We start from the raw sequence: 27,594 nt of genomic DNA on the forward strand, positions 1-27,594 counted from the left end.
TCATGTGTAGGTGCATATGTAGGTGTCATAGGGGTCGTGGTAGAAAATGTAGTCATTTTGTTTTTTGTTGAATGATGGGTAGTTTTTTCTTTTGTGGTTGATGGTGTCGACGTTGCCATGGTTGAAATAGGATTGGTTGTAGATTTCACTGTCGTGATGCATTGCGCAGTTTTGCAACACTTCACCCTTATTTCGTAATCTAAACATATGGGTGGATACTGTAGGCTGTTCTTGCACAGTAGGCCTTGGTTATTACATGTCACTTGTTGTCCCACTTGATTTAGGGGAAGTCCTGGATAATGACGAGCCTGACACTTCACTGCCACTGGATTATCACAGATGGCATATCCATTCTCGATGATATGTTGAATAGTTTCATTGTCCCCACCATCAGCACCATATTCAGGGCCATCTGAAGATATCCATATTGACCAGGAGCATGTTGTTTCATGGCAAGGTGTACTGGTAACCTGTTCTGTTGTTGTGGATATTACTGGAGTCTTTGTGGTTGACTTTACAGGCATTGTAGAAAGTGTTGGCATTGTTGGGCATTCACCATAGTCACAACACAGAACTCTAATTTGGTAGTTGAAGCACAAATACAATGGTCCTGACTGGTCTTTGTTTCTGCATGTCAGCCCCTTAGCCAGGCTACATTGAATCACTTGTCCCACATTGGTGCCATTGGGGAATTTCTCAGCTCTACATTGGATCTGACTTGGTTTGTCACATATCTGGTGCCCAGCCTCTCTAATCCTCTCATAAGTTTCATAGTCTCCTCCTGGACTTCCTAGTGTGGGGAAGCTTGTATCATACCACTGCGACCATTTACAAGGATTGCATGTTATATGCTCTGTGGACACACATAATAGAGATGATGATTGGAAGTCTGATCTTAAATATTATTCTTTATCTGGCGTGATGTTCCAAATTCAATATATTTGTCCATACCTGTTGGGGTTGATGTAAAAATAAAGGTGGTTGGAGACTGGGTGGGTGATGTAGTTCCTGTAGGTATACGTGTTACTGGTGTCGTTACTGAGCATCGGTATGACCTTTTGTCAATTGTGCCATTCTTCAGACACACTGCTGTGATGCAGTTACCATGTCCATCAGTTGTGTTATAAATAGTATCGCCAGGCAAATATTCATTCCCAGCATATGTGCAATTACAGGCTGTAAAAAAGCAAATGTACTATAAACATTACATAAAATAAGTGAATACGTTTTCTTGCATTCTATAATTACTCTAAATATGTCTCTACCTTGAATATCAGGATGGCATTGGATGGTCATTGAACTGCATATGCTTTAAGAGAGAGAGAACAATCTTTCCTGTGAAGTCTTTCTTCAGTTTTGATTTGTTTGATCTCATCACAAAGATATAAGATTGATTGACAGAGATAAGGAAGACTTACCATGTTTGACAGTTCTCAGTTGTTGGCACCTTGTCACCATTATGATGGTATCTCCCCTCTTTATCGTAGCAGCCACATTGCTCTTTATCAACACAAGTCATTGTGTCCTCATCAAAGAATGGTTGTGTAGGTGGACACTCCGGATAGCAACCTAATAAAAAAATACGTTTTTGCTTTGTATGAAATTGGCACCTGTTGGCATTGCTTAAACCATTGGTACCACCAGTTGTGGTACCAGTTGTATTTGTATACTTGTATTTAAGTATGGCATTGTAATAGTGATTAGCAACTTTTAAACAGAACAATAAAAACTCAGTCAGAATAGTCACATGTTCTGCCAAATCGTGTTGGTTCTTTGATGTGATCCGATTAATTTTCATTTTTAGAACCTTGGGCACCTTCTAGAGGAGGCATCTGTGCAGAGCAGTCTCCTAAGGGGTTCCTGCATGTTTTTGTACAAGATCCACATGGCATGTAGTGCCATTCACATTCACCAGGTGGATTGTAGTAATCACAGAAGAGAGCTGGAACAGATAATTATATTTAATTAGTACAAAATGGTACCAATAAAACTATTCATTGAGCATCATGATTTTAGATGGTGGTTGATCATAGTTATATTTTCTTTCTCATACTCATCAGGCAATGAAGCTAGAGCCCTGCAATGTGGATGAAAATGGCAATGCACATTTATAACGATAACTTAAAATTCACATTTTTAATTGTTGTTCAAAGCAGTCCTCTCTTTTTAGGGAAGCTTGAGATCATGCAGCCTATCATGCTCACACTGAACCACTGTCATGGCCAGCAGCCACTATGAAGCTGCTGGGAAGTACAGTAGTTGTTTTGCTCTGAGGCGCTGAAGTAGTGGAAATTAGGAAGGGGTCGATGTTCAGTAGTGACTGATGGAATACTACCTTCTCTGGACAAAAGGCAATGTATGTTCTACTTTGGTAAAGACTGTACATGACAGTTCCTAAACACAGTTCCTAAACACTTATATGAAATGCCTATAACAGTCTTTGGTCAAAATAGCAACCAGATGCTGCAGGACAGCGTCCCTCATTTCTGTCTCAAACAGATGCTGCAGGACAGCGTCCCTCATTTCTGTCTCAAACAGATGCTGCAGGACAGCGTCCCTCATTTCTGTCTCAAACAGATGCTGCAGGACAGCGTCCCTCATTTCTGTCTCAAACAGATGCTGCAGGACAGCGTCCCTCATTTCTGTCTCTAACAGATGCTGCAGGACAGCGTCCCTCGTTTCTGTCTCAGACAGATGCTGCAGGACAGCGTCCCTCATTTCTGTCTCAAACAGATGCTGCAGGACAGCGTCCCTCATTTCTGTCTCAAACAGATGCTGCAGGACAGCGTCCCTCATTTCTGTCTCAAACAGATGCTGCAGGACAGCGTCCCTCATTTCTGTCTCTAACAGATGCTGCAGGACGGCGTCCCTCATTTCTGTCTCAAACAGATGCTGCAGGACAGCGTCCCTCATTCCTGTCTCAAACAGATGCTGCAGGACAGTGTCCCTCATTTCTGTCTCAAACAGATGCTGCAGGACAGCGTCCCTCATTTCTGTCTCAAACAGCTCTATCAGAAATGCCTCTGAAAATGAAACAGGAACTAAATTCAAAGCACGCACATGCGCATTTGTACGCTGCCATGGTAACCGGTGAGGTGACTCTATGCCATGTCATCACGTAGCCACACGAGAAAAACAACAATGCACACTCACACTCATACCTATTGACAATTTGGCGTCGACCATTTCACCTGAATTGCTTGTTTTCGGAGGTTGGAGGAAGCTGGAGAACCGCCGCAGACACGGGGAGAACATACAAACCCAGCACAGAAAAGAATCGAACCCGGAATCTTCTTGCTGCGAGGCTACAGCGTTACCCACTGTGCCGCCCAATGAATGAATAATAAATATAATACGATATTTTCAGGTAAAACAATAAAAAGGGATTTGTTGAACACCGTAATATTTTATCAATACATGGCAGAAGCAAACAGAACTGCATTTGCAGTGAAGTTTAGTCAGGGTTAGGTTAACTATAATATCTACTACATTAGTCCAACGTTTATAAATACGTAAATTCCATCCTAAATATGTCCTATTTAAACACAGCATTTGAAATGGTTCCGCCTGGTAACTCACGGCAGATCTTGGGAGTTCTCCATCGTATACAAATGCCAGCTTGATTACAGGATTGAGCATAAGCAGCCACAGCAGTGCAGAAACACTCGCAGTCTCCTCCAGTGTCGCACGCACAGGAGTCAAACACACATGCATCGTAGTACGCCGTCGGATCCACCTGCAAACGTGCATTTGATGAAAAACCAATGAGCTTGATGGTTTCTGTAGACCAGCTCTACAGAACAAAATGTAACTCTGAAATGAGAAGGACTTGCGGATTGCTCTTTGTTATAAAATCAACAATTCTGACAATTACAACAATAAAATGCTGCAAAAATACTTGAGAAGCACCTGCAATTTAGTAACTGGTTTGAACATCCGTGAGTCCGTAAATCTTTGACCACAGGACTGTTGATGTGATGGATTATTTCTGCATTGCTACTTTAATTATGCAAAGGATCCGAATAGTATCCTATATACTGTACTCCAAAAATGATTTTTCTGATCAAGAATATGCGCTGGTGCAATTGGAAGACTATTGTTCATCAATCAAATGACTTTTATGGTAAATCAAGTTGTCGTTTTTGAATAAATGACAATCAAAAACAATAATCATGGTTTGTTCAGCAGTTCTTATCTCATCCTGAGTCAGTGTTGGAAACAAGCAGATTAACTCACACACAGCGGCGATAAGAGACTTGGCTTACGGTCGAGTGGCAGGCAGAGAAGACGTCACTCCTCATGACGCTGCACTGCTTCTGGGCCCACGAGTGTCTGTACGGATTGGCTGCACACGGACTGGCGACATCGTGAGTGTCGGGGCAGGTTGGCAAGTCTTTCCAGCTGTTCCCAAACACAAGCGGGTTTACCACCACGGCATGGCACCTTGTGCTGAAGTCATTATTGGTATTGTCATCATAGTTGCCACACAGCCCACACACGCGACCCTGAAACGGTAGATTCTCTAAAATCAGGCTGTTCAGCATAAACACTGGCACAAACTCGCATCGTGTGACATATGCATTTAAATGATTCACATATTCTAGAGTTACCTTATATTTTGGGCTGAGTTTGATAAACAAACTGGTCCTCCTGTCCCACCAGAGAACGAGTCCATTGCTGGCTTCAATTACCAGGTAGATACCCATCGTGCTATAACGGAATGGACGCGTTTCCTCACTTCCACTTGAAACCAGCTGATAGTTTCCCTCTGTCAGAATCAGCTTTGCACTCTGGACATTAGTAAGAAATTGATTGTTGGTCAATTTGCGATAAACTCTGCTGTTATCTTCACATTGAATCTTGGTTTTAAACGTTCATTCATTCAGCACAACTCTTTTTTTGTCACATGCTATTTGTCTGATGAAGGTGAAGCATTGAGATGTCACAAACATGGCAATTTGTATGTCTAAGTAACATGCGAAACTTCTCAGAAAATACTAAACAATTTCTCTACACTGTGAAAAGTATTTACGGCTGTGAGGATTTTCCATCGTTTGGATTCCTGTAGCGGCCTCAGTTCAGCCGCTTGTATTGTCAGACAACGTGGACATTTCCCAATGAGGTTTTATACTGACAATCTACCTCTAGGAAGATCTTGATGGTCTTGGAGCAGGTGGTTCCTGTGGTTCCACATGGAACATTCTCAGTGATCACTCTAAAGGTTCCATTGCTCTCAGCACTGCCACAGTAGTCCTGAGGAAGTACACACACAAAGGTACTTAAAACCAATGTAAAATATGAAATATGTTTGTTTCTTTCTTGTTTTACTCATGCCGTCTACTGTCCTAATAGTTGCGTGAGATGTGCCTGTTTCACCATCTGTACATTCAAGCGTACCTGAGTGAGAATATATTCACAGCTGCCCTCAAAGATGAAGCGTTTCTGATCAAATGTCATGTAGTGTCCAGCCCCATAGACAGAGCAGGTTCCGTCACAAGGGTTGTTGGTGCACTCCCACTTCCTGTCTTTGCAGGTACTGTAATCAATACAAATGAGAACCCATTAGGCTTACAATGACAGATGAGAAATACACCTTCTGATTTTACCTCTCTGGGTTCACAGTGTTTACTTATATCTGGAAGAAAGCAGAGTTTTGCATTTTTGTGTTTGCAATAAGAACATTTTTAACACATTTCAGGGAAAATTGTACCGTGGATCCTAAGGACGGAGAAAATATGAAAGTGTGAAGCTTATCCAGTGTGCTAATGTTCCAATGCTCCACAAACATTACATGTATGGTGAGAGTCCAACCCGAATGACCCTCATCCTCTCCTGCTGGTGCTGGCTTCTTCTTTGTCGAGAAGAGAGATAAGACCCTCTGGCCCAATAGGTACCCACTCCCTCTTCTTTCACCTGCATTTGAAAGACTCCAAGGTTCGACTATTTTTACTAAGCTGGATCTGTGGAACACTTACCATCTAAGGGAGGGGGCAGAGTGGAAATCTGCTTTCAACACTCCGAGCAGCCGCTATGAGCTGGTCATGCCTTTTGGCCTCACAAATGCCCCAGCAGTGTTTTCAGGCCCTGCTAAATGGTGTCCTCAGAGACATGCTTAATATCCATGTATTTGGGTGTCTGGATGACATGCTCATCTTTTACAAGTGTGAGCAGGAACATATAATCCATGTATGTAAGGTTCTCCAACTATTCTTGAAAGCCAAAAAATGCGAGGTCCAAGTTCACAAAGTGACTTTTCTGGGTTTCGTCGTGAGCGCCGAGGGGATCAGGATGGACCCAGGAATGATCATAGCTGTTACGGAGTCGCCAGCGCCTTCCTCCTGCAAGGAACTTTAACGGTTCCTCGGGTTCGCCAATTTCACCTCTCAGACGAGTTCCTTCCAGTGGACTCCAACTGCACATCAGGCTTTTTGTAAGTTAAAGAGTTGCTTTATCTCTGCACCCATATTAGCCTGTCCAGTCCCCTCTCTCCAGTTCATTGTGGAAGTCGACGCATCAGACTCCGGGGTGGGTGCCGTGTTTCCCCAGCAGCCCACCCCTGTGATTTCTTCTCCCGCAAGTTCTTGCCAGCCGAGATATATCACAATGTTGGGAATCGGGCAGTTAAACTGGCCCTCGAGGAGTGGCGGCACTGGCCGGGGGGGGGGGGGGGGGGGGCATTCCCAGTGTGGACTGACCACATGAACCTGGAGTACATCTTGGCGGACTGCCAAGAGGTTGAACTCACGGCAAGCCAGGTGGGGACTGTTCTTTACCCATTTCAACTTTTGCCTCTTGTATCATCGAGGGCCCAATAACCCAAAATCTGATGCCTTGTCCAGACACCAGCAACCAGACCATGCGTCCCCTCAGCCAGACCTCATCCTTCTTCCTACCTGTGTGGTGGGATTGGCTACATTGGAGGTGGAAGAGCAGGTGAGGCAAGCTCTCAGAGATAATTCTCCCCCCAGCACATGCCCTGATGCTCGCTGGTCCTGCAATGGGGCCGCTCCTCTCACCTGGCATGTCACCCAGGAAGAGAACGTACTATAGCCTTACTGCGGCAGTGGTTCTGGAGGCTGCCCATGAGGGCAGACACTACCCACCTGTGCTCATCACAAGGATTTGCACCAGGCACCCTCCGGTTTCCTTCAAACGCTGCCTATTCCCCACCGCCCCTGGTACCAGCTCAGAAGGTAACTGTCATTCTCACTGTGATTGACCGTTTTTCTGGCAGTCTAGTCTTGTTTATTTACCCTCGCCGAAGAGGCGAGGGTATTGCAATTGGGTGCGTTTGTTTGTCTGTTTGTCTGTCTGTCTGTCTGTCTGTTTGTTTGTTTGTCTGTCCGAGCGCATAACTCAAAAACTAGTAACCCAATCGACTTGTAAGTTTTACACAAGCAAGGTTCTGTCCGTGGCTCGGTCCTCCCCGAGAATGGCGTTGATCCGGATCTGGATCCAGATTCTAGAATTATTTTTACATCTGGAATTGTGCCTGTGCTGTACACTGCCACTTTAAGAGGGAGGGACACGAATGGCATGATGGGAAAAAGAGTCCAGAAGGAGTCTTGTAGTACGTTCCGGAGCAGCAAGCTAGAGCAGGTTTGGCCCCTCTGATCCGGAAGCCCTGTTTACTGACTCACAAGATCCAATAGTCTTTTGGAGGCGGGGTCTGCAATCTCTGATTGTCGTTTTCTAGTTGAAGTTGGAAACAAAGAAGGGACCGAAATCACCAAGACAATCAGACTCTCCAGGAGCATTAGCATTTCCTTTATGAATGCTAATGCTCCCCGGCAGGATTTGAAAGCTGACTAAAGGTTTGGTTAAACCTGAACTGAAGAAGTCTCTTGGATGAGAGGTGAAAGGTCTTTGATCTAAATTGAACAAGTCCAGTTGCCATGGATGTGTGGCATATTTTGATAATTTGCGCAAAACAAATTAGATTTAATTCCTCTGTCCAGGGAGAGGAACAAGCGATGAGATTCTGGCATGGTATGGATGGCATATACATTGATCTATCAATATCTGATGATCCAGACCATCTGCCTCCCTGAAACCTTTGATTCGTTACACGTCATCACACGAAGCTGATCAAAGGCAGAGTCTGGTGAGCAGTCACTGTAATGGAATTCATGCATTTGCTTTGAGCAGTATGTGCTCTCCAAGTTCCACCTTTAACTTACCAAATGTTGCAGTCCAACTTGATGGTTTCTCCAGGCTTGTAGGAGACATCATTTTGAACACAAGAACAGGCCTCTGGTTTAATGCAACCTCCACGACCATCAGATACCGTTCCAGAGGGACACACACAGCCAGACACGCACCCAGTGGGCATCTGGGGTAAAGAGCATATCCTAGCATTGGTTTCTGCTGCGTGTGTGTGCGTGTGTGTGTGTGTGTGTGTGTGTGTGAACCGGTGACTCACACAGGCCAGGTCTAATGTGTTGCAGCCCATCTCGCACTCTGTTCCCTTTGCAGCTGGGCCATTAGCAGAGCAGTTGTAGAAAACCATGGGAGGAGCACAGCTTGCTTGAAGAGGATCGATAAGATTATAGATACAATTATAAGATGATAAGATGCTCTCTCATGGATAATATTTAACATTCTATAACAAATTGGATGACTTTGGAACTAAATGTCCAAGTCTAAGGTTGTAAAACCAAAAAATACGTTGTTTTTGTTGAATATGTATAATAATTACAGTTGAGAAGCTGACTGATTGGTCAGAACCAATTTAGTATAACCAATTTAATGCAATTTAATGCAATGTGTGTTTTGTCACTTACATGGCTGTATAGGAGACTCTCCAATGCAGCTGAGTTTGCCCTCCTTACAGGTGCTAGTGGAGCAAAAGTAAAAAGAAATCGATGCGCATAAAGTCATGTGACTATCACGTGACTACAATTCCACTGAATCAACGTGCATGCTTCTCATACCACATGACCCCGTCCTTGTTGACAACCTGCCCAGTAGGCACCACTGAGCCCTGGTCATAACAAGGACAGTCCTTTGGCAGGACACACTTCCCAGAGTCATCCAGATATGTTCCCTCTGCACAGACACAGCCGTCGACAGATGGGAAGGAGAAGTGACAGCTGAGGTCTGTGGAGCCAATGCACCGACATATGCGATTGCTGGATGTGATGCTGTAGGCATACACCATGCCTTCTGGACAGGAGCTGGCATATTTTCCTGAGGATGTCAGAGCACAGAAACAAAAGGTTTTAGGAATGTTATATTACAAATTCAATTCATTCTTATTTCAATAGCACCAGATCATCACAGAAAGTTTTCTAAAGGCACTTTATAGGTGTAGTAGGGAAAGACCTGCAGGGAAAGATAGAACCCAATGTGGGCAGAGAGAGAGACAAGGACAGGTAATCAAAAACAAAGAGAGGGAGAGAGCGTGATCGACAGAGAGAACGGGAACAGACAAAAACAATGTATTTACGCAACATCCAGTGATTGACAACATATAAGCTGCTGAGCAAACCACTGATTAAATAGCTGCTATATAAAGCTATAAATGCTAATGCTAGCGATATAAAGCTATAAATGCTAATGTTACCGATATAAAGCTATAGATGCTAATGCTAGCGATATAAAGCTATAAATGCTAATGTTACCGATATAAAGCTATAGATGCTAATGCTAGCGATATAAAGCTATAAATGCTAATGTTACCGATATAAAGCTATAGATGCTAATGCTAGCGATATAAAGCTATAAATGCTAATGCTAGCGATATAAAGCTATAGATGCTAATGCTAGCGATATAAAGCTATAAATGCTAATGCTAGCGATATAAAGCTATAGATGCTAATGCTAGCGATATAAAGTTATAAATGCTAAAGCTAGCGATAAGGGCATCAGTGTTGAGGGACACAGGTCCAGGTTCTGCAGCACCACGGACAGAAGGACCTGAAAGAGAGAGAGGGACAAACAGAGGGAGAGCGAGAACAAGACTACAGGAAGAGAGAGAGATTACTGACATATATTTATAACATGAATAATCAGATAAAGGGGGAGGAGCTCAGTGTGTCATAGGAGGTTATTCCATCATATGGCAGCATATTGATATGGATAAACTTTAAGCTTTGTTAAAAAGGAAAGTCTTTAGTCTTCTCTTGAAGATATGGTGTCTGTCTCATGAACCAATCAGGGAGCTGATTCCACAATAAAGGAGCTTGATAACTGAAAGCTCTGCTCTCCAGTCTGCTTTTTGAAATTTTTGTAACCCACAGCAGACTGGTATTTTGGAATTAATACATTGAGAGTCTCCTCAATCATGTTACCATGTCTTCTATGGAGAAAGCAGAGAGGGAGATATCAGCGGTGGACTCATCCATCACCCGGGCTAAAGTCACTGGGATGGTTGTCAAGCTCCTTTGTTGCAGGGCACCGAGGGTGGATGAGATTTGCCCTGAGTATCTTAAGTCTCTGGATGGGCAGGGACTGTCTTGGTTGACACGTCTCTGTAATATTGCATGGCGTTTGGAGACAGTGTCTCTGGACTGGCAGACCGGTGTGGTGGAGGGTTTGTTCCAACTACAGGGGGCTCACGGCGCTCAGCCTCCCGGGGAAAGTCTATTTCAGGGTGCTGAAGAGGAGAATTTGATCGACAGTCAAACCTCAGATGCAGGAGGAACAACGTGGTTTTTGTCCCGGTTGTGAAACAATAGACCAACCCTACACCCTCCATCGGGTGCTCGAGGGTTCTTGAGAGTACGCCCAACCAGTCAACATATGTTTTCTGGATTTGGGGAAGGCATTTGCCTGAGTCCCTCATAGTATCTTGTGGGAGGTGCTCGAAAGTATGAGGTCTGGGGCCCAATCAAAGTCAAAGCTTGATTGGGCCCCAGACGAACTTCAATCACTAGAACAAATATTTCTGATATGTTTTTGGACAAAAAAAAAACAATACTTCAGTTCAGTTTTATTTAAATTTGGTCATCCAGGATTTAATATCCATACGTCAAGTTTGAAGACTAACTAACTGGTTGGTTTTGTCTTCCTAAACTGACAGGTATAATTGTGTGTCATCTGCATAGCAGCAGAGATTTATACAGTGTTTTCTTATAATGTTACCTAAGGGAAGCATATACAGCGTGAACAGAATAGGTCCAAACACTGAACCCTGTGGAACTCCATATTTAACTTCAGTGTACGTAGAGGATTCATCATGAACACGTACAAACTGAAATCTATCAGATAAATATGATCTAAACCAGTTCAATGCAGATCCTCTAACACCAACAGACTGTTCCAGCCTCTGTAACAGAATCTGATGATCTATTGTGTCAAAGGCTGCACTGAGATCTAATAAAATAAGCACGGAGACAAGTCCATTATCAGACGCTATTAAAAGGTCATTGGTGACTTTAACTAATGCTGTCTCTGTGCTATGATGAGCTCTGAAACCCGACTGGAAAACCTCAAACAACTGATTGTCTTGTAAGAATTAATACAGATGACTTGTAACTGCTTTCTCAAAAATCTTAGACAGGAACGGAAGATGAGAGGAGTATAAAAGTGTCTGGACTCTCTACCAGTCATTTAGAACTGAAGAAGAAGGATGAGAGGTAAAGTGTCTTCAACCACACTACGTAAATGTATCAAGCAGAACTGATCGCCGTCCAAATTTTCAAATATCAAAAGCAAGAGCTCCAAGATTAATTTCAGAACCTTTTATGCTAAGAAATCAAGTTTTTGAAAAACCCATCTGCGTTTGATTTGCTTTTAGTCCCTATCTTCTTCAGTTGAAGAGAAAGATGTTTGTGAACAATGACACTTCACCCATTACTTACCACAGATGGTCTTCCTCCAGCTCTTGATCAGGATCCCTGCAGCTGCACAAGCATGGGCATAGGCAGAAACTGCAGCACACATGCAGTCTTCACTGTTCTCACAGTTACAGCTGTCATACATGCAGTTCTTCCAGGAACAACAAGAACAAGAAACACTCAGTAAGATTCCCTGCAAGCTGGCTCCTGCCATACGAACATGTACGAGCTGTGGGACTCACCTCTTGGTAAGTCTCTGCACTGATCTCAGCATGACAGTCAGTGAACGCACCCTGAGGGTCACTGAGTTTGGAGCACCAGTACTGGGCATACTTCTCTGTTATTGGCAAAAAAGACCAACGTGAGTCATTCTGATAAAACCCACAGCGACGAGATGTAATCTGAAGGATTCAGAACTACCATTTTCCAGACTAAGACTACATGGGTTCTCAAAGTTGCTCTTAACATTCGGGCAACCAGCACGCGTCTTCCAGCTGTTGGCGAAGCCGGCCGCTGTGGCGTCTGGAACGCCGCTGAGCTTTAGGAAGTCATCAGCTTGGTTGCTGTTGAAGTTTCCACACAGACCTGCAAGGCACCATAATGACACCATAACGTTAAAATGCCATTCTGTAGGTAAAGAAGTAAAACATAATAATAGATATAAAAAGCACAAAGTATTTCACAATAATAAAATAACTATAGCTTTATCATCTAGGCGAGCATAAAGCTTGGTGGGGCGACGGTGGCGCGGGTCGTCCTATGATCGAGAGGTTGGCGGTTCGATTCCCGGCTCAGACGCTTCACCCACGTTGCCTGTGTGAATGTAGTGAACGGGTGAATGTCGGTGGGGTCAGGAGGACCGATGGTGCGGCCCCGCCCCGTCACCTTACCGAGTATGGAGTGATTGAATGATGCACATGTAAAGGGTCTGAGTACCTAGAAAGGAGCTGTATAAAATCAATGCAGCATTATTATTATCTTATTCTCTCATGTCAACAAAAGATATTGTAGGGAATTTACGTATTTAGATGGGATTCCACAAAGTAATTACACGCCGACACCACTAGGAACGCACCACATTTAGTTTGTTATTGTAATGACTGATTTCAATTGAACGCATCACAACAGTGACGTCACACAACACAGATAAACATGGGCTTAGATTGGCTGGGGCGGGACCCCCACCTGGAGGGGGCCGGACTCATGGACATAGAAAGACGCGGACGCAGAGGGCGGCCCTTTGTTCGGACCTGAGACTCACACACGGAGCAGGATCGAACCTCAGCGCTGATATCTGAACCAACTTGTATTGATCTGCATATTATATAAATATCTTAATCATGACCCAAATCCTCTTTATTGACCACGCACCCACACGGAGAAGAAGAACCGGGGAGGGTTAAGGAAAACCCGAACAATATCAATAAAAGAGCATTGCAAAGTGTTCCTGTATAGATGAGGATAAATAGCACGTTCTGTATTGACGAGTAATCCAGGCCGTGCTATGTGAAGCAGGTATCAATGACGTATGAACGTGGCGTCCGAAGCCTCGCCGGCCGGCCACACCCCCGCTGGTTCGAGGAGTGAATTGTCGGTCGGGGCGTGAACCACCGTGGAGATCTCTCACATTGTGTTTATTGTGTGGACCGGAGTCTGATTGTGATTTCATTCAATATAATAATTATATACTTTATTTAGCTGGCAGTTTCTAATTGCTCTTAACTGATACATTTGCCTGTTATACATTGTTTATCCAGTAGAGGGCCTAGTAGAGCAAATGGAGCTTTGAATCTCTGTCTCTGTCTGCGTTCTGGTGTCCCCTCGCAGCCACTAGCCGTCATGAGGGTTACATGGAAGACGTGCCTGTTAGGATTGTGTGTGCATTAGGGTGACCAAGCGTCCCACCGATTGAGACGCTGTCCCGCATCGGTGGGACAGACTGTGGAGGTAAACTAGCAAGTCATGTGGTCGCACAAAAGCTGTGTCCATAGTAACAGATGTGCCTCTGTGGAGATTTGCTTCAGAGAATTAAAAACACCAATGATGACAGAAGTGACAAAAAGCCACACGCCGTGTTCTTCAGTGGCATCAGACGCTTCTGACTACGGCACTACGAAACGCGTCCCGCTGTCTGGATGCCAGAATTCGCTTTGAAAATGAAGACCTTGACACCATCCTGTGTCTCAGTGCGACCGTGTGGGACGGCAGCTGCACGGCGCAGGACAGGAAGGACCTATCCCGGGTGGTGAGGACAGCTCAGGGGATTGTGGGTCACCGTCTGCCTGATTTGGACTCTGTTTACACCTCCAGAGTCCAGAGGAGGGCCAGACGCATCGCCACAGACCCCACCCACCCGGGCCACAGACTGTTTGTCCCGCCCACAGACCCCACCCACCCGGGCCACAGACTGTTTGTCCCGCCCACAGACCCCACCCACCCGGGCCACAGACTGTTTGTCCCGCCCACAGACCCCACCCACCCGGGCCACAAACTGTTTGTCCCGCCCACAGACCCCACCCACCCGGGCCACAGACTGTTTGTCCCGCCCACAGACCCCACCCACCCGGGCCACAGACTGTTTGTCCCGCCCACAGACCCCACCCACCCGGGCCACAGACTGTTTGTCCCACCCCCATCAGGGAGGCGGTTCAGGACAATAAGAAGCAGCACAGCGAGGCTCAGGAACAGCTTCTTCCCCCGAGCTGTGAAAGCAGTCGTTCCCTCGTAGCGATCTGGGACGCTTTATGGGACCCTGTTGCTGCTGCTGCTATTTTGCACCATTGCTTGTGATTCTCACTCTCTCTGTGTATATATATATTGTTTCTATAAGAGAGAGAATTTTTGATTTGATTATGTTCCGATGTGTGCCTTAAGCCGTGGGCCTTCTCACGATTTTATTATGTTCGCATCATGACAATAAAGTATCTTGAATCTTGAATCTTTATGAGGATATCGACGTGTCATCTACTACCAGATTACTAGCAGGTTAAAAGGCATCATTGCTTTCTGCAAGTATGTAGATTTCCCTGTTCAATTATTGCTATTGACCGAATCAAGCATCCAACGATGCCACAATATGAAAGAGATGTTTTCCGTCTGAGGAGCCGGGCTGATCATTTCACCATACCGCAGGTCTTGGCCCGGTAGTCGGCGTTCACCATGACGTAGAGCTGCATGACTGGCTGCAGCTGCACCTCCAACGACATCCCAATGGACGTCTGCACGATCAGGAAGAAGGAGGACGCTCTGAAGGCGGAGATCCCAGCTGGTGTTGGTGGGCAGAGTTAAAGCGATGGAAGAGGGGACGACAAATGAAATGTCTTTACATTTAATATTATTTGATTTTACATTTTAGAACAGACCCTGCCTCCGAGTAATTTAGGAGTAACACCAGCAGTTTATATATATAAACTCCCAGAGGGTCATTTTTGGTTAACTCTGAAAATCACAACTTCCAGCATGAAAATCCATTATTTGACCATTTTTATCCGATCCTTGACCCTTCAAGGAACCTTCTTGCTGTGGGGCAACTGCACTACCCACTGCGCCACTATCTTAAAAACAACAACAACAAGGGAAACCTTGGAATGTTGAACAACTTCAGGCAAGAATGGTTCAGAATTCCAGGCAAAAGTTCCTCTCTTCAAATGCTTACTTAGTGTTGTTGTTAAACACGGACATATTGTTCCAGCTGTTGTGTCGCAGGCATCAAATCCAGAATAGAATTTACATTGCGAAAAAAATCTCATCTGCTGTTGTCAATTGCAGTTAAAATGATTAATAAATGATTGTCTCTACATTTTAAATAATGCCCAGCATGTTTGGATTTGTGCGCGCGTAGAGAGTCTCACCGGCAGAGAAGGGTAGCTGAGCGTAGATGCCATTCACAAAAACGCCGCCGCTGGGCTGGATGGTGATCAGCTTCACCGAAAAGAAACAAGACACATATTCAAAGGAAGAACATTGTTTCAGAAAGAAGAAGACATGCTTTTGTGAGAAGAAAATGTGGAAGGTGTGTGTGTGTGTGTGTGTGTGTGTGTGTGTGCGTGTGTGTGTGCGTGTGTGTGTGCGTGTGTGTGTGCGTGTGTGTGTGTGTGCGTGTGTGTGCGTGTGTGTGTGTGTGCGTGTGTGTGCGTGTGTGTGTGTGTGTGTGTGCGTGTGTGTGTGTGTGCGTGTGTGTGCGTGTGTGTGTGTGTGAGTGTGTGTGTGTGCGTGTGTGTGTGTGTGCGTGTGTGCGTGTGTGTGTGCGTGTGTGTGTGCGTGTGTGTGTCACACTCACGTTAGCCCCTCCAGACAAACCCAAAGTAACGGATTTGAGGCAGGTTTCAGTGTCGGTCAGTCCACACTGCACCAGTTCTCCCTGCACCACAAACTGGGCTCCATCGCAATCCTAAAATGACAAACAGCAGCATATGCTAATGAGACACGGAAATGGACCGGGACAAAGCGGAGTAGGGACGGAGCTGCAAACCAAAACGTTCATCAGCTTATTTCTGCATGTCTCCGATTTCTAACAAATAATAACAATGCTTCAATTCAATTCAATTCAATTCAATTCAGTTTCATTTCTGTAGCTCCAGATCAGAACAGGAAGTCGTCTCAAGGCTTTACAGGATTAGCAGGGAAACACAGAACCCAACCTGACCCACAAGAGCAAGAACTCTGGAGACGGAGGCAAGGAAAAACTTCCCTTTAACAGGCAGAAACCTTGGACAGAACCTAAGACTCATGGTGGACGGTCTGACCGGCTGGGATGAGAGAGAGAGAGAGAGAGAGAGAGAGAGAGAGAGAGAGAGAATGGCGGCTGCTGGTCTTTCAAAGAAGGGACGATCGTTGCTGACCGACATCAGAAAATGTGTCAATTTATTCATGTAACATTCTCCCCTGTCTCTCCTCTGGACATGTCCAAACCATCAAAGTCTGGTCTCTCTGACCTTGTCTCCAAAACGTCTAACCTTCACTGTCCCTCTTATTGTCTCATTTCTAATCCTGTCCAACCTGGACACTCCCAAGGAGAACCTCAGCATCTTCATCTCCTCCACTTCTAGCTCCGCCTCCTGTCTTTTCCTCAGAGACACTGTCTCTAAGCCGTCCATCATGGCTGTCCTCACCACTGTCTCTAAGCCGTCCATCATGGCTGTCCTCACCACTGTCTCTAAGCCGTCCATCGTGGCTGTCCTCACCACTGTCTCTAAGCCGTCCATCGTGTCTGTCCTCACCACTGTCTCTAAGCCGTCCATCGTGTCTGTCCTCACCACTGTCTCTAAGCCGTCCATCGTGGCTGTCCTCACCACTGTCTCTGAGCCATCCATCATGGCTGTCCTCACCACTGTCTCTAAGCCGTCCATCATGGCTGTCCTCACCACTGTCTCTAAGCCGTCCATCATGGCTGTCCTCACCACTGTCTCTAAGTCGTCCATCATGGCTGTCCTCACCACTGTCTCTAAGCCGTCCATCGTGTCTGTCCTCACCACTGTCTCTAAGCCGTCCATCGTGTCTGTCCTCACCACTGTCTCTGAGCCGTCCATCGTGTCTGTCCTCACCACTGTCTCTGAGCCGTCCATCATGGCTGTCCTCACCACTGTCTCTGAGCCGTCCATCATGTCTGTCCTCACCACTGTCTCTGAGCCGTCCATCATGTCTGTCCTCACCACCGTCTCTGAGCCGTCCATCATGGCTGTCCTCACCACTGTCTCTAAGCCGTCTATCATGGCTGTCCTCACCACTGTCTCTGAGCCGTCCATCGTGGCTGTCCTCACCACTGTCTCTAAGCCGTCCATCATGGCTGTCCTCACCACTGTCTCTAATCCGTCCATCATGGCTGTCCTCACCACTGTCTCTAACCGTCCATCATGGCTGTCCTCACCACTGTCTCTAAGCCGTCCATCATGGCTGTCCTCACCACTGTCTCTGAGCCATCCATCATGGCTGTCCTCACCACTGTCTCTAAGCCGTCCATCATGGCTGTCCTCACCACTGTCTCTAAGCCGTCCATCATGGCTGTCCTCACCACTGTCTCTAAGCCGTCCATCGTGTCTGTCCTCACCACTGTCTCTAAGCCGTCCATCGTGTCTGTCCTCACCACTGTCTCTAAGCCGTCCATCGTGTCTGTCCTCACCACTGTCTCTAAGCCGTCCATCATGGCTGTCCTCACCACTGTCTCTGAGCCGTCCATCATGGCTGTCCTCACCACTGTCTCTGAGCCGTCCATCATGGCTGTCCTCACCACTGTCTCTAAGCCATCCATCATGCTGTCCTCACCACTGTCTCTAAGTCGTCCATCATGGCTGTCCTCACCACTGTCTCTAACCGTCCATCATGGCTGTCCTCACCACTGTCTCTGAGACGTCCATCATGGCTGTCCTCACCACTGTCTCTGAGCCGTCCATCATGGCTGTCCTCACCACTGTCTCTAAGCCGTCCATCATGGCTGTCCTCACCACTGTCTCTAAGCCGTCCATCATGCTGTCCTCACCACTGTCTCTAAGCCGTCCATCATGGCTGTCCTCACCACTGTCTCTAACCGTCCATCATGGCTGTCCTCACCACTGTCTCTAAGCCGTCCATCATGGCTGTCCTCACCACTGTCTCTAAGCCGTCCATCATGCTGTCCTCACCACTGTCTCTAAGCCGTCCATCATGGCTGTCCTCACCACTGTCTCTAACCGTCCATCATGGCTGTCCTCACCACTGTCTCTAACCGTCCATCATGGCTGTCCTCACCACTGTCTCTAAGCCGTCCATCATGGCTGTCCTCACCACTGTCTCTAAGCCGTCCATCATGGCTGTCCTCACCACTGTCTCTAAGCCGTCCATCGTGGCTGTCCTCACCACTGTCTCTAAGCCGTCCATCATGGCTGTCCTCACCACTGTCTCTAAGCCGTCCATCGTGGCTGTCCTCACCACTGTCTCTAAGCCGTCCATCATGGCTGTCCTCACCACTGTCTCTAAGCCGTCCATCATGGCTGTCCTCACCACTGTCTCTAAGCCGTCCATCATGGCTGTCCTCACCACTGTCTCTAAGCCGTCCATCATGGCTGTCCTCACCACTGTCTCTAAGCCGTCCATCATGGCTGTCCTCACCACTGTCTCTGAGCCGTCCATCGTGGCTGTCCTCACCACCGTCTCTAAGTCGTCCATCATGGCTGTCCTCACCACTGTCTCTGAGCCGTCCATCATGTCTGTCCTCACCACTGTCTCTAGGGCGTCCATCATGGCTGTCCTCACCACTGTCTCTAAGCCGTCCATCATGGCTGTCCTCACCACCGTCTCTAAGCCGTCCATCATGGCTGTCCTCACCACTGTCTCTAAGCCGTCCATCATGGCTGTCCTCACCACTGTCTTGTAGACCTGTCCCTTCGTCCTATCACAGAGCACACCTGATACTTTCCTCCCCCCGTTCCAGCCTGCCTGCACACGATTCTTCACCTCCTTTCCACATTCTCTCCATCACTCTGCTCTGTTGACCCGAGGTACCTGAAGTCCTCTCCCTTCTTTACGTCTCTTCCTTGTAGCTTCACTGTTCCTCCTTCCAACTCACCGAACACGCCTGAATAAATGTACCATAATTATTTGGACTTTGGCGCTTTTTGAATCCTGAGGCTTTTACAATGATTTGTGGAATTTACTGAAGAAGACGATTTTAGTAGTTTTCGTGCGCAGGAGGAAGATGAAGATGGCGATCAATGAGTCATCTGGGAGGTTTCTGTATTTGCTGTGTTACAGCCACTGTTCTGAAAAAAGTAAAGTCTGTCCCTCCAGACTTCATCATGCAGTACCACAGTTCCTCATGCAGTACCAGGTATTATAAACCGATCTTACTCCATCAATTTGGCATCCATTATGTTGCTTGACTGACATTACACCACTTGTGTGTGTGTGTGTGTGTGTGTGTGTGTGTGTAATCCCCACCCATTTGTAATTAGAATGGTTCTGTTTGCAGACAAATTAAATCAAACCTCTTCGGCAAACATGAGTTTCAGAACACAGAGAGAGAGAGAGATGCTGTTTTGTTCTACCTTAGTCACAATGTAGGAGCAGTCCCCATGGAAGGTGTACATTTTCCCATCAAAGGTATTGATGTGAGCCCCTCCCTCCAAAGAGCAGGTGCCTGGGCAGCTCTCCTCCGTGCACGTCCACTGACCGCTTTCACACAAACTGTTAGTATATAATTCATTATCAGTCGTTTCCACAACTGATTTATATTCAAACAAAGTCTTTTCTATGTTTTCATGTTTTGTTTTAATCTTCTATTATCTTTAATGTTCCCTTGACATACAGTTAAACACATTGCGTATCGTACCATTTTTTGCAGTTACTGGAGTAGGACTCTCCAGGCCCAAAGATCTTGCTGTTATAGCTACAGGAGCACTTGCTCAGTGGGACGCAACCATTTCCGTTTAAATCATCGAGCACTGTGCCTGAAAACAGCCAACATTTTACTGCAATGAAACATTGTATTCACGTGATCGTCACTCTGAGGTACCTGCAGGGCAGAAACATCCATCTATACAGTGGCTGTCACAGGTGTGGCTGGCCTCCGGGTTCGAGCAGGTATCAGCACAGGGGCTCCCACACTCCTTGTACTCCATCTTGTAGGGGCATGACTTCCCTGTGAATACATGCATCGTGACCAGTTTAATTATATCATCACTTTGATGTAATGTATTTTCTCCGACCAAAGAGCATAACAACGCCAACCTTTGAGAGACCCGTGTGTGGATTTGGCGTGGGGTGTGTGATGCTAACTTCCACAATAGCCATATCTTCATACCTTTTTTTTTTACACTGATACAAGTCGGATTCGAACCCATGACCTCCTTGCTGTGAGGCAACAGCGCCTACCACTAGGCCACAATTTTATTTTTTATATTTTATTATTATATTTAACACTTTACAAGAAATGGAGCACACTAAATGTTCTTAAATACCAATTAAACTAATACCGTATTGGCCCGAATATAACACGACCCCGGATATAATACGACCCCCTCTTTTTCAAGACTCAAGTTTGAGAAAATACTTTTTGAACACCAAATTCAATTTTTATACAGAAAATAATTACAGTACATCTGAAACAAATGATTATAACAATAAATTCGAGAGAAAAAGCATGTTATTTTGCCACATTCAAATCATGCAAAAACTGTCTCACAATCTTAATATCTGAACATTTAAATATGTGAACTAAAGTGCAATCACATTTGTAAATGAATGGCTTCTGGTTTTTAAAATGTAAATAAACTAATCTACTGTGATAAAACAACAAAATTGCAATAACTGCATGAACCATCAAAGTGAAGTCTAACTGGGGAGATCGTTGTTCTCCAGCACCTCCGGGGTTAACTTTCAGACCACGCTGGGGACGAAGGCTGAAGCGCAGCAACACAAGATGGACGCCGGCCAGACGTGCTGAATCACTGAAGCTGCTTTATTTTACTTGCACTGTTAAACAAAACTCCGTTTCCTCCTATTGCTCGCATATCTCTGTCTCCTAGTTGCACTCTCTCTCTTTCTCTCTCACACACTCGCTCACTCCGGCGGGACACGCCCCAGCTGGACACGCGCACACGCACACACACACACACACACACACACACGCACACACACACAGACACATCTCACAACATATGAATAAGGAAAAACATCGCAATAAAATAATGATAGGCGTTTGCTTTAGCCTGGGGAGTTCAGTTCGCCATTCGTTGTAACGATATCTGGCGCCATCTAGCGTTCAGAATGGGTATAATGTCTAGACCCCGAATATAACACGACCCGACTTTTTCAGCCTAATTTCAATGCAAAAAACATCGTGTTATATTCGGGCCAATACGGTAAGTGTTTAATACGTAGTGTAAATCATTACGCTGCAAGTGTGCAGATGTAATCATGCCGATCCTTGATTCAGCGCATTACTGCAATACTCTTGGGAGTGCAGTCGGCTATCTAGCAGCAGTGTTAGCATGGCGAGTAAACAAAGTTCCAGTCGTTCTTTCCAACATAGTGTGGATTTATTTCCAGAGTAGACTGGGTGATATGCGCCCTTTGCTGTGAAAGTGTGGAGTGTAGGACATCAAGTGTACGGCGGCATTTTGAGGCAAAACACAGAAAAAACGGCATCAGTAAAAACAGCGCTAGCTAAGTATGCTAAACATTGATGTATACAATTACATATAAGGGTCAATTAAGGCACTTGGTAGGTCAGTGAACATGTTTAAATACTGCAAAAACTGTAAAAGCAGATAATTTACAAATTATTTTATTAAAAAAGTAAGTGTTGGCACTTTAGGCTTAAGTAAATTGTAAACTGGCACGAGTCGTGAAAAAGGTTGCTGACCCCTGCAGTATCGTAATATACATGCATTAATTTAACATAGAGCAATGTACGACCAAGTCAGTTTACGACAAAACTATTGGAAACCAATTGTGGTAGTAAATTAACGATGCCCTTTTAAGAAATTCCAACATTTAATTTGAGGGAAATTTTTCTGAAGTTTTGTCCAAGTGACTTTCATCCAAAGCCATGACTCTACAATTGCCATGGTGTAAACCTCTAGTCCTAGAGAAAGTGTACATTATCTTGTTACTTGCCAGGTCTATTCTGAAATGATTGGAAAGGACATAGAATCCATGCTCAGAATGTGTAGAGAAAGCCCAGTTTGTACAAGAAAGTCCTATCGTTAGTTTAGTTTAGTTTTATTTGTATTGTTAAATGTCGATGATTTATGTACGGAGGACTTTCAACGGAAACAAGACCGGAAGGGCTTTTTTGAAATGCTCCTCTTAGACAGGATGTTTGACTGTTTGTACTGTAATACATGCTACTGTGTGACTGTACTTGTACTCTAACTTTCTATCTAATAAAAATATTCATCATCTGTGAAAAGTTTAATAAGCAGTGCACAATGAATGAACTTACAGCAGAGCTCTTTGGTCCTCCAGTTGTGGGGCTTGCCACCAGCATGGGCGCACTGTCTAGAGAACTCAGACACAGTGTTGCACAGGCAGAAGAAGTCCGCATGTTCATCTGTGTTGTTGCCACAGTAGCAGAGGTCTGCGATGCAGGCCGAAGTGAAGGAGGTAATATCCAGCAGGCTGTGGCAGCTTTTAAAGGCTGGCCCAGAAAGGATTTGCTCGCACAGAGGTTTCTACAGGACAGGCAGGCAAACAGAAAATTAAAGAGAGGAAAAGAAAAGGGTGCAAACATTTTGCCAGACACTTGAGATGTGCTTGACAGCCAGTGGTGAAATGTAACTAAGTATGTTTAACTATTTATTGTATTGCACCTCAATAAGTACAACTTTACTGTAACTGTATTTAATATCTTTTGACATAATATGATAATATTACATAATATGAGTTGAATACAAATATCTAATTTCAATCTCTGTAAGAAAGAGATGACACCACTGAATCTGAAGACACTGTCACATTTCAAGCTGCATTCACTTTCATTTTAAGTGCATGAGTAAAACATCTTTACTATTTGTACATATACTGGAATATAATATTCTAGTACATTGATGTTCATGTGGAACATAATTGGCAAGGACTTAGTGCTACCAAGTCTCTCCTTGGTACTCGAAATGCAAATAAACTGGGAACCACCTGCCAAATTGGATCAAGCTAAATTCCCAAGTTTCAGCTGAAAGGTTTGCCAGAAGGTTATTCTCCACCCTCTGAGAACCATGGTTACTCTGAGAACCATGGCCTCGGATCCAGTGAGAGAGAACCGATCCAGTGAGAGCTGGAGGGCGTGGCCTGATGTAACCAACAGGATCACATCATCGGCAAAAAGCAGCAACCCAATCCTGAGGTCACCAAACCGAACCCCCTCAACCCCCTGGCTGCACCTAGAAATTCTGTCCATAAAGGTTCTGAACAGAATCGGTGACAAAGGGCAGCCCTGACGGAGTCCAACCCGCACTGGAAATAGGTCCGACTTACTGCCAGCAATGCGGACCAAGCTCTGGCACCGGTCATATAGGGAGTGGACACCCCGTATCAAGGGGTCCGACACCCCGTACTCCCGGAGCACTCCCCACAGGACTCCCCGAGGAACACGGTCAAATGCCTTCTCCAAATCCACAAAACACATGTGGACTGGTTGGGCAAACTCCCATGCACCCTCAAGGACCCTGCCGATGGTGTAGAGCTGGTCCACAGTTCCACGGCCAGGACGAAAACCACATTGCTCCTCCTGAATCCAAGGTTCGAATATCCGTCGGACCCTCCTCTCCAGTACCCCTGAATAGACCTTACCAGGGAGGCTGAGGAGTGTGATCCCTCTGTAGTTGGACTATACTCTCCGGTCCCCCTTCTTAAAAAGAGGGACCACCGTAGCTGCACTCCGCTTGGTCTGTCGGTACCTGTCTGCTGCCTCTGGAGTCCCACAGGCCAAAAGGGCCTGATAGGACTCCTTCTTCAGCTTGACGGCATTCCTCACCACCGGTGTCCACCAAGAGGTTCTGGAATTGCCGCCACGACAGGCACCGACCACTTTACGGCCACTGCACCGATCGGCCGCTTCAACAATGGAGGCACCAAACATGGTCCACTCGGACTCAATGTCCCCTGCCTCCCCCGGTACATGGTCGAAGCTCCCCCGGAGGTGGGAGTTAAAACTCCTTCTGACCGGAGATTCTGCCAGACGTTCCCAACAGACCCTCACAATACGTTTGGGCCTGCCAGGTCTGTCCAGCATCCTCCCCCACCATCCGAGTTGAGTCACCACCAGGTGATGGTCGGTTGACAGCTCCGCCCCTCTCTTCACCTGAGTGTCCAAGACATGCGGCCGCAAGTCCGGTGAGACGACTACAAAGTCGATCATTGAACTGCGGCCTAGGGTGTCCTGGTGCCAAGTGCACATATAGACACCCTTATGCTTGAACATGGTGTTTGTTATGGACAATCTGTGACAAGCACAGAAGTCCAATAACAAAACACCACTCGGGTTCTGATCAAGGGGGGGCATTTCTCCAAATCACGCCCCTCCAGGTCTCACTGTCATTGCCAACATGGGCGTTGAAGTCCCCGAACAGACCGAGGGGGGGGGGGGGCATACAGGCAACTCCAACTGTAGGGTTCTACCAAACCCTCTTCCGGTTCTTTGTTCTCCTTCGCGGGTGCGTAGTCAATGAGGAGAAGGTGGGTTAAGATTAAGTATTACCACCCCTACCCGGCACCTCTCACCAGTGGTATGTTTGTTTAATGTGTACTAAATGTGTTTGTAACTGCAACTTATCCTATCCTAAAGACACACAGCAGCCCGTTAGTGTGCATGTGCTGAATTTCCCACTGGGATCCATAAAGTATTCTGATATTATTGAATGAATACTGACCGTGTCGTTACAGCTCCACTGTGATTCCAGTGAATAGTCAGAACAGGATTCAGTTGGCCCATCCATCTTCCAGAAATTACCAAAATCTAAGGGTGATATCTTCACACCTGTTAACACAACGTAAAATATTTAATAAAAACAGCTCCTTTCTTTTGCCGCTCTTATTCGGAGTTACTTCAAGGAGTGGCTCTAAACTTCCCATGGCTGTAGAACTCGTCGTGCAGCTGGACCCCGTTGAAGTCGCCACAGAGCCCGCAGGTGTGGTTCTTAAACTTCAGGTCTACCTCCACCTGTGAGACCAAAACAATCAATATCATCTTAGTGACATTCATGAAGCCTCGGCTCCTTTAACTTACGTTGGGTTAGTGATGACATCATTCACATTATGAATCCCGGATCTGATATACAATTTATCCAACAATAATAATCATTGAAAATATTTATGTGCAGCCATAATCCTACCAAAAATGAGTCATCCTGATTCCAGAGAGCAACCAGTCCCAGCTTTGCTTTGATTTTGATATAGGTGGGCGTTTCCTCAACGAGCACTCCTGCTTGACTGAACGGTAGAATTGCTCTGCCCCAAAAATAAGCGACATCATTATCCTCATTATAAATCACAAACAGCACAAGAAAAGAAGAAGAATCTACTGGACTTGTTCAAGTTTCACCTCCAAGAGGCTTCTTCAGTTCTGAGACGCTGGTAGCGAGTTCATGGGAGTGTATTAATACACAGCTGTGTATTAATACATGGATTCCACAGCTGTGTATTAATACAACTACAGGGAAAATGGTCTGCAGATCAAGTTACACTTGAGATTAAGCTAAAGGTAGTAGTAGTACATAAACATCATATCATATGTATCCAGAACAAAACAGCTTATTGACTTCAGTGATGAATTTAATACGAGAAGTTTTATGTTATTATTATTATATTATCAATCTGTTTAGATATTATTTACTCACAAGCCCACCCTTGCAATGGATTACAGCATATTAAATAAGGCATCAAGTGTTTCTTCTTTGTAAACATTTCTTTAGCAACATGGATTAGCTATAAACTAACCAGTGTGTTTATTTATAGATTTATAAGTCTTTTTCTGTTAATGCTCATTGAGTTAAATACATTTTGTTCCTGTTTAGGTTTTTTTTTTTTGCAGTGCAGCATATAGTAATTAGGTCCTGCCAGTATAACCACGCTGAAGCAATACAATCTGCAGATGGTGGAAAATGTTTCGGAAGAACTTACGCTTTGCCGTTCACAATCACGGATCCTCTGGAGAGCTCCAGCACGGAGCCGTCCAGTTTCATCATGATGCTTTTGATGGTGGGGGGGCCCTCTGCCTCTTCTCTTCTTAGCTGGATGTTGAAGTCACTGAAGTGGCCCCGGCAGGAAGAGGCCAGGACGTAGTTGCAGGTGGAGTGCAATTGGAAAACATCCCCGTCAAAGGTCTTAAAATGGAAATTACCCCATGTACTGCAAACCTGGCCATTGTGGATGGGACTCACGCCTACAAAGAGGTTTTAAAGTGAATACTTACACATTGAGTAAATGTACACATCCTAGCGACACGCTTACCTGTTATTTCTTCAGGTATCTGGGACATGGACGAATTGCTCACAGCAGTCTTCGCCTCTGTTGAAAGAAATAAGTCAGTAATCAATAATTCAATCTCTGAAACAGGCAGAGTACTTACACAAGTACAACAAGGCTAAGCTTCTAATAATATGAATATTCTCGTCTGTCTGGGAGTCTGAGGCAGAATAATGTATGTACCGCTGTGCCAAGCAGCTACGATGGCCGACAGAGTCAGACACAACGGCCACTTGTTAGCCATAGCTGTTTGCTTCTCCTGTGAAACTCAGTGGAAGATGGGAGGAAGGTCCAGTTCCTTATACCGGGGGGGGGGGGGGTCTGACCGTGGTAGGTGAGGGAGTGGCATTCCCGTGGGTTCATGCCATTCAAGCCTGCTGGCCTTGCCCCTTTGACTTGCCACTGGAAGACGACACACACACGTGGAATCCATGTCGCTACGTGATTGGGTCTCTCGTGCACGTTCTGGCCAATGAGCAGGCGGCGGTGTCCTGGATTGGCTGGGGGGGTCGTATGCATGTCATATATGTAATAGGCTTAGTACACACACAAATGCCTTTGACAACGAGCTTCTTTCCAGGTCTTGATAATTTGCCATTTGTTACAAACTTACGATGACTTGAGATATTTCAGTTGATTGAAGTAGTTGTACTCTGTTCCTTGCTAGTGACAAAGTAAACACGGTTCTGTGGTTCATTCAGACCTGCAGGTATGATTCAAGGTTCCAAGAGGAAACAGCCACCGGTTTGGGGCTGTGGGAACAACAGACCACCATTATGGCCAATTCTGCTTGGACATAATGCTTGAGACAAAGATTTGATGAAATGTCCTCCTTTTGCTGGTCAAACGTGTTGAGACTGTCCACATCTGCGTGATTCAT

General features: G+C 45.6%; 1 protein-coding gene across 1 annotated transcript; it reads right to left on the reverse strand.

Moving 5' to 3' along the window:
- Positions 1-26,958, reverse strand: LOC137895879 (mucin-5B-like). The gene is given in 28 exon segments (XM_068741438.1): positions 1-148; positions 1,419-1,569; positions 1,817-1,942; positions 3,580-3,736; positions 4,266-4,505; positions 4,611-4,790; positions 5,143-5,253; positions 5,398-5,536; positions 8,181-8,332; positions 8,423-8,526; positions 8,784-8,836; positions 8,934-9,189; positions 11,805-11,931; positions 12,023-12,117; positions 12,201-12,365; positions 14,908-15,045; positions 15,632-15,701; positions 16,060-16,170; positions 19,799-19,937; positions 20,083-20,200; positions 20,266-20,391; positions 22,699-22,927; positions 25,121-25,227; positions 25,296-25,410; positions 25,583-25,697; positions 26,370-26,631; positions 26,700-26,756; positions 26,898-26,958. Coding segments are annotated over 28 exon segments (3,852 nt in total).
- Positions 26,959-27,594: the final 636 nt, after the last annotated feature.

Source organism: Brachionichthys hirsutus, chromosome 1 (genome assembly GCF_040956055.1).
Source record: "Brachionichthys hirsutus isolate HB-005 chromosome 1, CSIRO-AGI_Bhir_v1, whole genome shotgun sequence".
In the NCBI taxonomy this organism is placed as follows: Eukaryota; Metazoa; Chordata; class Actinopteri; order Lophiiformes; family Brachionichthyidae; genus Brachionichthys; species Brachionichthys hirsutus.